Source organism: Epinephelus moara, chromosome 2 (assembly GCF_006386435.1).
Source record: "Epinephelus moara isolate mb chromosome 2, YSFRI_EMoa_1.0, whole genome shotgun sequence".
NCBI lineage: Eukaryota > Metazoa > Chordata > Actinopteri > Perciformes > Serranidae > Epinephelus > Epinephelus moara.
The window spans coordinates 5497015-5510296 of NC_065507.1; the positions used below are offsets into that span (position 1 = coordinate 5497015).

Below are 13282 nucleotides of genomic sequence, written 5' to 3' on the forward strand. Positions count from 1 at the left end.
TGTGCTTTTGTTGTGTAAACCCAACCACATGCGTGTGTTGGCTAAATGTAACCATGTATGTTTGTTGTTGAAGGAAAACAATGTCAATTTTGGGTGTTGTATGCAAACTGTAATGTTTTGTACAGTTTTTTTGGACAGTCTAATGAAAAAAAAGTCTAATTTTTGTAAAAAAAAAATTATACCACAATTCCAGTGCTTTTATCAATTATTATGGTTTGTTGATTTACAAAACCTTTTAGCTTAGGTTGTACAGATTTTAGGAATATGTGGCATTTGAAGATACCCCAAGAAATGACATCGCAATAAGCAAAAATATCATTGTAAGCTCTGACAGACTGTTTCTATTGCAGATTTTAAAGGGTGTAGCCAGGCTAACCATGTCCTCAGCTCAATGCTCAACACACAGACATAAGACTGACTGTCATCTTGTGACTTCACTTTTTCAAAGAAACCAAATAAGCATATTTCCTAAAATGTTGATATTCCTTTAATATATGAAACAAGATCATAATGGCAGTATAGCAGGTCTTTCTGGACCTAAAAAAGCTTGACACTATATATCATGATATCCTCATTCATAAACTCTCCAAATATAATATCTTCACCAAAACATTACAGTGATTTGAGTCTTATTTGTCTGACCGAGAACAGTGTGTCATCGTTACTAATGAGAAATCTTCTTTTCTACAGACTAGAACAGGAGTACCTCAGGGTTCTGTTCTTGGTCCACTTCTTTTTAGCTCATATATTAATGACCTTCCATTGTCATGTTGGAGCAGGTTTTCAGATGTATGCGGATGATACAGTCATACATGTATCTGCGAAAACTGCTCTGGCAGCTTCCAAAGAGCTGTCCTGTTACTCATATCTCACACTTAATGTTAAGAAAACTGTGTCAGGTTGCTTTTCTGCAAACTGTGGTGTGTGGTAACTGCAAACTGTGATAAATACTGTGGTGTGTGGCATTTATGTATGCTACATACTTTTCCCTATTCAAACAAATATTAAATAAATATAATGTTAATTAAACAAGATACTGAATGATATAAATACTTTTAAATGTGCCTACTTTGATTCTGAAATCAAGAGTTTTTAAGGCGCTGTAGAAATGCAGTCCTTTTTTTAATTACTTTTGATGAATGTCACAAAGTCTAATTTCTCTGAGACAAACTAAACTTCTGTGTAACTTGGTTTGAAAAGGACGGCTGGGAAGGAAGTTTGTCATACACACAAAAACATTTGCATCAAGGATATTTCACTTGATTTTCATTATTTGTCTGTGATGCTTTTGAATATATCCACATCATTCTCCTTTATGTTTAGTCATCTTAATTTCTGTTTCATTGTGGCATTAGCTCGGCCTGTTTTTTTCTCTTTTTAAAATGTTTTATCTGCTGTAGTTATGATTCAACTTAAATAGTATCAACACTGAAACTAGATGCACATGGGAGATCTGCGGTTAGAGCGCTGTGACATCCCAGGGGGATTGTTAGCTAGCTGCAGGCTGTTATAAAGCTCGTCAGACCACCCGCCACTTTGATTTTCTTCACTTTAACTATATGATATTATCCACATAAGCAGTATGCACTGGGAGAAATGTAAGTACAACACATCATTGTTGTTTTATTTACAGGATGCACAGTGACTGTAAAATCCTCATGCAGCTTATGCTATATTATTTTGTATAAAATTAATCTATTTACTTGATAAATAATTTTAAATGTGCTTTGATTTTATTAAAAAAGCGGCAGAAAGTTTTTAAAATTGAAAAACGAATTGTTCAAATACAAGTTTCGCCTTTGTGCATATTACATTTCATCACTTAGATGAGGTAAACACAATAATATACATTTTGTACTCATGCCATGCAGTCCAGTACGATCGCCATGCAATGCATTTGACTTTTGTAGAGCATAATTGTTCTTTTTTTCTTCTGTGTCATTTAAAATGATACTCTGGGTGGATATTGTGGATCCAAGGCTGCTATTGAGAGAAAAAATTAGATTTAGCTTAAGTTGTTTGATTTTTCGCTGCTGTATTTTGAGACAATTGTAATGAATTTTCATTTTATTTGAGTGTTTGCTAATCAAAGATGTAGAACTTAAACTAACGGACAGATGTGTCCAGCGCTCTGTTGTTTCTCCCCCCATATCGAACGTGTCATTTAGAAAATTGACTTGGAAGTTTGAGTCTGGGCCTTGTTTTTTTTTTTTTTTTGGAAAACTTCCAACAGAAGGAAAGAAAAATATATGACATTTTTTCCCGTTGCTTCCTGTTGGTGTCTAACTCTTTTGGAAAGAGGAAGGTGGTCATTTGGATGTTGGCTGTGCGTTGCTATTGGTCTAATCTTGATATGCAAATGGCTGCAGGCCTCCGCCACAGTAAAACACTGCACAGCTGTGGAGCTTCCTCTTTTCTTGTTGTTTGAGTCCCTGTGCATGTGCCGTGGTGATTGTTTGTCTGTCTTTGTGTGTTCATGTGTGATTATTTAAACCAGAGAGCGATGAAAGACAACATCATCTTCTGTCCGTTTGAGTTTCAGGTCAAGGTTTTGTACTGTAGCATTTATTGGGAGTTAGCACCTATTGCAAACCCTGTTACTGCAGCTTCCTGCATGTCAGGTACAGGTTTTCCACAATAAAAGTTCTTTAAATATAAAAAGGAGATAGAAAGTCCTGGATTATGATATTTTTGTGTCTAAACATTTGGACTCAGACTTATAAAAAGCTCATTAACTGGACAGAGTTTGAGTAGATTATTAAAAATGGATGGGGTCAGACCCTAAACAGTGATTCTGCAATCATGGCTTAGCAACTGTGTCTAGCCCTCCGCTTTTCCATGACCAAAATCACCAACAAATTAACACATTCTCACTTTGACCTCGTCACATATCGATGTTTGGTCATGGACTTTCTCGTCAAGATATGATGTGCAAGGTACCCAGGGTGTGTTGGTTGGTCAACCTCTGCCTGTTACATGCATTGTCTGTTTTTAAAATACACTTCTGTTTTCACAGGAAATGTGCAATTTGCATACAGTCTCTTTCAAAATAAATGTGCTACGTCGGTGCAACACCCCAAATTGAATTTTTTTCCTTCGACAACAAAAGCAGATGGTTGGGTTTAGGAATAAAGAGCAGGGTTTGGCTTTATACTCTTACAGGAAGTGAACACCGGTCTCCTAGGTGAAAGTTGGTAGTTGTTGGACCCATCCAGCACCCCTCCCATCCACCCTATCCTACTACTGGCCGAGTATCATGCCCACCTGAAAGGACGACTTCTTTTGTCAGTGTCTGACTTCAGAGTGAGACTAGGTTGAACAAAAGTATACACGGAATGGATTAAACATTATGTTTATCTCGTATAACTTAAGCTGCAAACATTAGCATGTTAGCAAGCTAGCTTACTCACAGTAGTCAGAGCATTTCAATAGCTACTGACAGTTGTAATGTTTTATCTCACACAGGCCGAGCCCTCTACTGGACTGTTTGGGTTATACTCCCATAATCACAAACACGCATTTGCAAACTGAGAAAAGCATAAAGATAGCCAGCAAATCAGGATGCACCTACTTGAATATGTGCAAAACACTTAGTATATAAGGAGGTGAATCCCACTGTCAAGCATCCTACACCCTCCTCAGCGAGCGGTATATGCCCCTTCAGCACATTCTCACTCTGACTTCGTCACATATCAATGTTTAGTCATGGACTTTCCATTTCTGAGATATGACGTGCAGGGTGCCCTGGGTGTGTTGGTTGTTGACGTTCTAGGACGCCATGTCAGCTTCAGCCTGTTACATGCATTGTCTGTTTTACAAAATACTAAAAAAAGTTTGAGTAATAAATCTGAGAATGTTTTTGCAGATTGCACATGTACAGAAACCTTGACAGGCGCAGAAACAGTAGCAGTTGGGACTCAGCTAACTGTCAGTTGTGTTTCCAGTCCCTGTTTCTGTGGAGCATCGTGAACTCGTCTGTACATTATCACACCGTTCTGTTTGTCTAAAGAGGCCACTTAGCCTCTTTGACCTGTATGGACAAATTAATCAGCTGCAGATAAGAATCTTAACAAGATACTGTCAGACCGCCTTCAGCCTAATAAAGAGGTCAAGTAGGGGGCTGAGAGAGCAGCAGTCTGGACCACAGGTTACCCTCCTCTGTCGCTGGGAACAGGAGTTGCAGTAACAGGCTGGTAACTGGAGGGAAACTTTAAACAAGAAAAGTTACAGGGGGAGTGTCATCGAGGCTCTGTGTGTCTGCAGCATGGGTGGTGAGCAACACAACAACGTGGAAGTACAGCCTGTAGTTCGAGCAACAGCCTCGAGAGCCAACGAAATTCCACTGGATGACGTGTTTTGCATCAGTTGATGTCATCTGGTGGAGTTTCACCTGAGGGGAGGAGGGATAGTTTGATGGTAATTTGACATGTTATCAGCCAAGCGGCGGACTTTATCCAACTGATATTCAAGCAGAACTATTGTTGGATCATGTCCAGACACCACCACCAATACTTTCCACTAATATGTTGAAGTTTAGAGAAACTGTGTTTGTGCTGGCTTCAAAATAAACCAGCACGGCCAACTGAGCATTGATTATTTAATTTGGGTTTTCTCACACAGGTAGTTTTCCTCTTTCCTCTGCAGCTCCACTCTTCAGTTACCAAAACCAAGCCCAGCTTAATAAGCTCTTGTCAGCAGCAGTAAACTGAGTGTGCTGACTCGCTGTGGGGGGAGTCAACACATAAAATGCACATCCAAAAATTGAAAGGTGGTGAACCAGAGCGTCATAAAACCAACAATATGACCTGTGTGAACAAGCCATTTTATTTGTACATCAGGCTCACCACTGGTACAACTGTACCCCCACATTCCCTCCTTAACAGTCAGAAACACGCAGTTGGCGTCAAATGAAGCTCTAATGATAATTATTAAATCACTTTTGACGTAATGGCTGCAGGGTGTTCCTAAATTCCACCAGTGGAAACACCAAACATCAAGACACATTTAAACTAGACGTGGGACACTTCTCTTCATGGCAGTCTGACTTTTGACTTTAAACCAACGTGAGCTAAAGCTAATTATTCCTCAGAATCAGTTTCAGGGTGCCATTACCTGCAGACAGCTTGTTAGCAGAGCACTGACTCTGAACTGTTCAAACTACTGAACTTTTGATCCCTTATTACGATCTGTCACATTAAGATTAATGTGTGTGTGTACAGTGTGTGTGGCATTAAGACAAGAGCACATTTTTTATTTCAACATAGGAGGAGACATCTGCCAGCAGCTGCTCACGTCTCTGCAATTATAGTCAGAACCCATAACAGTCTATGTGTACAGTAACTGTCATATAACAACCAGACTCTTTCATTCTTCCTTTAACTGACTCAGACGACACGTTTATGTTGAAATAAGACACTTCACTTTAAAGGGACAATAGGAGGTAACAAAACATGGCAACAAAAAACTGCAGTTTACACTAATCTGTGCTGTAGGCTACTGCAGTATGTGTCATGACCTGTAGCACAGTTCATGACACATCCATTTGTTCACCAAGGTGGCTGCAGTTTGCTGCGACTACAGGCTACAGGACACATTATACGTCCTGTCCACACTATGCATTGTTAGCCATGCTAGTGGCCGGGCTCTTTAAATAACATTTTCAGTCTGTATGTTGGCTGGCGGTTGGTCGATCCAACACTTTGGTCCAGACTGAAACATCTGAACAACTATTAATTGATTCCCGTGAAATCTGGTGCAGACATTCATGATCCCCAGAGATCATGCAGTGGTTCCCAGCTGGTCCAGCCACAGGGTCCACCCAGCAAACATGGACGGACGTGATCACGACCCAATCGGGCCGTGATCACGTCAAATCACAACTAGTCCGATCAGGTCCAGAATATGACCCAATCACAACCAATTACTTGCACATGGACGGAGCAGTACAAGTCCAAGAGAGCCCAGTGGGGTCGTGATCGAGTCATATCATGACCAGTCACATCAGAGACTATCACACTATCTCTATTATATATATGTATTAATTAATGTATTTATTTATTCATGTGATTTGGTGAAGGCCTACAAAAACGTTTTAGATTGCGACCGAGGTTTGAGTCTTCTTGGCGATTGGTGAAGAAAGTGGGCCAGATCAGGACGTGGTCACCAAGACGTCCTCTCGACGACATAAATTGGACGGTTATGTGGTCGGTTAGGGTCATTAAAAAGCCGTCGAGGTGACGTCTTGGTGAGGACATCCTAGAAATGACGTCTAAAACATCGCCTATTTGGCCGTGATTTAGACTAGTCCGGAACGTCACCGAATGACGTCAACACGACATTAACTGGACGTCATTTGGCTTGCTGGGCAGATTTCTCCTCAGTCATTTGTTCAAGGTCCACCGAGTTTGATACGTTCAATGACATATTTGCGTTTGGCCATGTCATTGAGCTAGTTTGCTGTCTCTGTCAAGTCGTAGTCCATTAGTCACTCACTCTACAGCAGGAAACAACACTCCAGAATAAAAGCTCTGTGCCAGAAATTCACTGTACTTCAAAATACAGTGTTTTTAACAAACTTGAATTGTTAGCGAGTCACTTATGGTCCATTCAGAATGGACCCGTGACCCACTTTCAGACCACAACCCACCATTTGGGAACGACTGCCCAAGAGGATAAATTCGGTTTGGTGATCCTCTAACCTTTCATCTAGCATCATCTTCCAGTCTATTCTTGCTTTGTCAGTGATTTTGGCATTAGCCACTGACACCAAAAGCCAGCTTTTGTGGTGTTACGATACGCTACCAGTGGGCCGGACGACATCTGTTGCAGCAGTATGATAATTGGACGGTCAGTGTCATGCCATAACACAGACTGACGGCACCTGTCACAGCGGTATGATATGCCACAGGACAGCACCACTTTGAAATACTGCTGGCAACAACGTAATATAAAGAGCTGGTCTGAAGGGCGGTGGATGGTGTTGATGTCCCAGTGTTGGTTGTGGCATCCCTGAACTGAGGATACCTAGCATGTCATATGTAGATGTGAAAGTCCACTGACAAAGCAGCGATATGTGACGACTTGAACACCTCCTCACATACTCTGTTGAAAACTTTAATTTTCCAGTACTTTATGGTTAATGACCTAATACCTGTAAAACTAAAGGCATCCCCTACCTTAGCTGTAGTTTGTGTTTAATGCCAGTAAGCATATATTAGCATGCTAATGGTCTGAACTCGAGGCGTGGGTTTGCCATTACAAGGTTTATTAGTCAAGACTTTGATCCTTTAAAATATATTTTCCCAGCCTTATTGACGAGTAAAATAAAAAAAAACAAAAAACTAATGAGAGTTAATTAGTTACACTATTTATTGACTTAAATATCAGGAAAAAAACCTTTACATGATCAAATAAACCAATCAGTCCAAAATATTCCACCTACAATTCACTGACACAACTACTAATGAATAATACATTAGCATTATTTGAGTTATTCTTACATAATAGCTCATTAATCTGAGGACATAATAGCACATGTAAATAATTTCTCTATATCAGTGTAAGTACAGGTGTTGTGGAAACCAGTCCTCCCAGTTCAATCCAGCATACCACGGGCTAAACCAGTGGCTCCCAACTGGTGGGTCGCCGTCCAAAAGTGTGCCGCATTCTGAAAGGATTTATTTTGAAGTGCAGTAAATTGCTGGGACAGAGCTTTTATTTTGAAGTGTTGTTTCCTGTTGTAGAGTGAGTGACTAACAGACAGCAAACTAGCTCGACGACATGGCCAAAAGCAAGTACGACACTGAATATATTAAAGTGTGTGGACCTTGAACTAATAACTGAAGAGAAATCTGGACCCTGTGGCTGGACCAGTTGGGAAGCAGTTGGGAAGCAGTTGGGAACCAGTTGGGAACCAGTGGGCTAAACTGCAGTACACATTCAGTAATTGTTGTGCAACACTGCTGTGAAAAACACAAGATAATGTTCGACTGACAGGACGAGTTGGGAGGGTGATGGAGAGTCAAAGTGTAATTTCACTCATCTTTCAGCCTGTCTCACAAGAAAACACGGTTTTATGGCTGAGTCAGTGAGGCAGGGACAGGAAGACTGGACAGATAGATGCTCAGATAATATTCTGGTGGTTAGAAACAACAGACACTTTCCTTGAAAGATCAGTGATTAGATAGTGAACTTCACTCTTTGTGGCATTCACACGAGCTGTTGTGGTGCGTGTTCAGAGATCACCCCCCATCTGCAGACAGCTCACACTGCTGCAGTTCACCATGGGGGAAAATGCCATTACTCTCAATGGCTTTGTAGCCCGAGGCCACAGCGCCTGGTGGCATTGTTCACAGTTTCACATGTACAGTACTGATGCTGTGAGTTTATTCAGAAGAGGCCCTCTCTGTCAGATCAGATTTCCCGTCATGCTTATACTTGCAGGGAGTCACTGGTTGTAAACATTTTGAATAGTGGGAGACACATATAGCCTGAAGTGTCTGTCAGCGTGGCTCCACAGGACACTGACACCTGACGTTTATCACTGGAATATTCAAATCAATACAGCTTTATAAATACACATCTTTATGATGCTCGGCTCATAAAATAAACTGTTTCTTCTGTTGAGTGCACAAATTCTTTAATTCTTTAATCTGCGCCTCGTGCCTATGACCGAATCACAGCCGTGACGATATCACAGTACAACATCACGAGCTCGAGTGTGATATTGCTTTTATACAACAGTTCAACAGTTAAATAAGCAAGGCTGATTAAGAAATGTTGAAAAATGAGGACAAAATAGATAATTTAAGCATTTTATTTGTCTTCCGCCAACAAAAATAGTTCCCTCAGGACTCCGCTGTCACCGTTGCTATGTAACGCAGACATGGTGCGCCAGGCACTTACTCTTTATACACATTTATCTGCACGTTTCCATTAATTGTGCAGCCGGTGAAATAAGTCTCTGGTGACTGCATGGTGGACTGTCGCTTCACAGGCACAGCCGACTCTGCCTTCTGATCTGACAGTATGTTGCTTTTCTCCAAGTCATTGAGCTCCGCTGATGAAACACTGACAAACCTGGATGTGTGCTCAGATGGATTCAGCTTCTCCTCTCCCTCATCTTCCTCTGATGACCATTCATAGTTCAATTCAAAACTTATTTTAGGAAATAAATCCATATTTTTGGCTGTTTGACAGTGGATGAATTAATTAGCCTACAACGCAACTGCTGACCTAACTGACACTAACCGTCAGTTTTGATTTGAATGTTGATTGCAATCTGCTGTGAGGCGGAGTGATACATACACAGTGAAATAACCGTGATGTTGTACTCCAATATCATCACGGTTTTACTGTCTCTCGACCAATCAGATTGCAGGGCCGGAACTAACTGTTGTATAATCAACAGTAACAACAACCAACTAAATATTACTAACATTATCGGTTTAGTTAGATATGAATGACTAATGTTAATATTATTATTATTATTATTATTATTATTATTGAGATTTATTTTTTTACCAATATTAAATTTAAACCTGTATCTATAACACATTAAATATATACATAAAACATTATAACACATGCAGAGTTGTGATAAGCCCTCATAATGATAAACAACTGCCTTTTCAATAGTAAACAAATTCCTCTTCCATAGTAAACAAATGTCTCTTCCATAATAAACAACTGCCTTTTCAATAATAAACAAATGTCTCTTCCATAGTAAACAATTGCCTCTTCGATAATGAACAAATTCCTTTGATAATAAACAAATTCCTCTTTGATAATAAACAATTGCCTCTTCTATAATGAACAAATTCCTCTTCCAAAATAAACAAATGTCTCTTCAATAGTAAACAAATTTGTCTTCGATAATAAACAACTGCCTTTTCAATAATAAACAAATGTCTCTTCCATAGTAAACAACTGCCTCTTCTATAATGAACAAATTCCTCTTCCAAAATAAACAAATGTCTCTTCGATAATAAACAAATGCCTCCTCAATAGTAAACATATATCTCTTTGATAGTAAACAAATGTCTCTTCGAAAATAAACAAATTCCTCTTTGATAATAAACAACTGCCTTTTCAATAATAAACAAATGTCTCTTCCATAGTAAACAATTGCCTCTTCCATAGTAAACAATTGCCTCTTCTATAATGAACAAATTCCTCTTCCAAAATAAACAAATGTCTCTTCAATTGTAAACAAATTTCTCTTCAATGATAAATACCCTTTTCGATAATGAACAAATGTGTTTAATAAAAACCAGATGTGTTTATGTATGGGGGTTTGGGTTATACTGGGTCTCAATGAAATAAACCAATGAATACGTCACTATATAAAGCCTGCAGGCTTTAGGTGATCATTTGGAAAGCAAAGCTCTTGCACAAATACACTCAGGACGGCCCAGATGCAGGTGACACAGTGTTAAGGAGTCCTATTTTAAAATGCACAAAATCCTCCTTAAACAGGGAATTAGAGACCAGAGTTTCTGACTGACAAAGTTTGCTAACATGAGGTCTGTGTTCGACTGACGAAGGATCTGAATAACCTGCATTTCCTCACATAGACCCTAAGAAAGGCCGTCATCACACTCTGATTGGCCCAGAGAAGAAATGCACCAAGCTGCTCTTGATTCTTAATTAGCAGTCAGTACACACACCCTGAGCAACAGGTGATCTGAATCACCCTCCAATCAACTCAGGGGAACTGTGACACTCAGCTAAAATAAACTGAAAAAAAGGAGTAGGTACCAGATAACAGGCGACTACTACATATTGTTTAACTGTTTAGGATTGACATGATAAAGTTTATATTATTGCATGAGCAGCTGTTACATCATGATCCTTATGCAAGGGTCACAATATTTTCTAGATGCCATATGATTCTTAATTTATACTCACAATGTCTTTGTAATTCTAATTCTAACTATTTCAGATACACAAATACAACTCTTTAAGTATTTCATTAAAAAATGCATCTTTTTTTCTGCCCTGCATAATACAAATGACAAAATACATAAAAGTAACTAAATTTGTAATTAAAATACATTTAATATACTGCCCATATTTGCAGATGAGAGGAAGGTTTCCATAGTTTTTCCTCACTGTGATGTCACATGTTAAAATGATACAGGTGATACATATGTTAATAACCTTGTTTAAAAATGAGAGGCCAGTGTTATTTCACATCAGTGTCTGGTTTAGTAAACAGATATGGAGCACGTAATTAACAGTGGATGTCTCTGTCTTTCTTTCTCTGCGTCTCTAGCGCCACCATCAGCCCTGGCCAGGTCCAGACCGTACCAAGGTGTTCGAGTCAGAGACCCGGTCAAAGAGCTGCTGAGGAGAAAGAGGAGTCTGGAGCCACACAGCACCAAGGCAGCGCCCCCTACTGCAGTGAGTCCACCAAGACACATGACACATGACATTTACATGATGCTTTTTATCCTGCTCTTTTTTTAAACTCAGTTGCGAGATAAATGAGGTGTACAGTGAAGTAAAATAATGATCAACATCCTTAATTCTTCGGCAACATTTACATAGAAATACATTTAAACAAATCATGTCTGATTTTGGGAACATGTCGGTCTACCCTTTACAAAGAAAATCCCTTCCCAAAAAGCCCTGCACATACTGGCACCACGTTTCCCTGCAGCTTTATCACAGCACATTAGTCATTAAACAAATAAGTGCAGGAGGAGCAGCAGTTGCAGTATGGAGCAATGATTGCTCAGGATTATGAGCTGTCGGACTAATCAAACATTTCAGACCTGTGCTTTGTGAGATTTTCAGACACTGGAAATATGAAAATTTAGAGGATGGGAAATAAAAAGAGTCAGGATTACCTTTACATTTATTTGTCTGAGAAACAAAAGCACAAACAGCTCTTGTCGGGGGGCTCGGACAGTCACAGTGAGGTGTTTCACTCAAGCTCATGAACTTTTGTCGCAATAGTTTTCATGACAAACACATGACATCTTTTTTTCTGGGATCAATTCTAAACACCACATTGCATTTCTAATAAGGCGTTCTGATGATATATTACCATTAGTCTCCAGGCTAGAATTTTTCTCTCAACAGAGCTGTCATGTACATGAATGGTGTCAATAATCTTTATGCTATATGCAGCAAAGACACCGCTGCAGAGATCAAAGAAAAGCAGCTGAACATCCAGATGCATAAAGCTGGCTGTAAAAGTGGACCTTGTCGAGCAGCAGCTCTAGATTGTTCGGAGGGGAGTAACTTTTCCAACTGGCAAATTATTGAACAAATTATAGATGGCATGTTCAAGAGCTGAGAGGAAGGGCCCTGTTGGGGCCATCAGGATGTGAGCAGTCAGGTCCCAGGGCCTATCCTAGAGCAAGGGGGGGTTGTCCTTATATAATCCAGGTGTTTTTCCATGACAGTTACAGCCATTCCCTGCATGGCTCCAGGGCTGGGCACACAGCCCTATGCAAAATTACTTGCAGCCTTGCCAAAGAGCCCTCCCACTTGCTATTTATTACGTCTGCTGCACGTGCACACAAACACACACGCACATATGTGCAGACTCCCCTCACACACACCCACTGATAAGAGAGAGAAAAACATGACGCAGCCCTTGGTTACTAAGTGGAGTTGTAAGTTATCTTCTGATGAACTGGGAAATGTAATTGATAATTCTCATCTTTCACTGTGACAGCGTTTCTGTGGAAAGTAGAAACCTGCTTTTGAAACTCACACTGGAGATCGTTCAAGAGCTCTTTAACCTCAGCTCGCTCCTGTGTTTGTGAACAAAATGTCTCTGTGTACTTTTGACCTTTGAGTTTAAGTTTGTTTTTCACTCAGTGGCGGTCCGAGCACATTTGGTGCCCGAAGCAATTTTTATTTTATTTTATTTTCTTTCTCTCCACATACACTGCTCTCAGTAGTGTAGTGGTAGAAGAGTGGGCACCAGAGAGCTTTTGTCATTTTTGACATGATGATACAGCGTGTTTCAGGGTTCAGAGAAAGCAGGTTTTATACTTGTGCATCAGCTCTATGCAGACCTTACGCCGCAGCCTACACATGTGGTATACACTGTTGTGAGCATTCATACTTGTGCAGTGGTGTGTCTGTGTCACTCTGCAGTTACACTTTTAAAACACTAGTTGGCGGTGGGGTTTCTGTGAAGTGCTGTAAAGTTTAGTAGACTCAAGACACACATTAAACACACATTAAACATGGCTTAATAGAGACAGTTTCAAACACAAGTACACAAATCAGCTTCACTATAACTCGCAGCATTCACAGACAA

At 39.9% G+C, this 13282-nt stretch overlaps 1 protein-coding gene across 1 annotated transcript in view; it reads left to right on the top strand.

Moving 5' to 3' along the window:
• Positions 1-1356: 1356 nt before the first annotated feature.
• Positions 1357-13282, top strand: part of LOC126397952 (POU domain class 2-associating factor 1) — a 22332-nt gene continuing 10406 nt past the window's right edge. The window contains exons 1-2 of the mRNA XM_050057056.1: positions 1357-1598; positions 11276-11403. Coding sequence (XP_049913013.1) covers positions 1583-1598; positions 11276-11403 — 144 coding nt within the window. The 5' untranslated portion in view covers positions 1357-1582. The remainder of the gene's footprint in view (positions 1599-11275; positions 11404-13282) is intronic.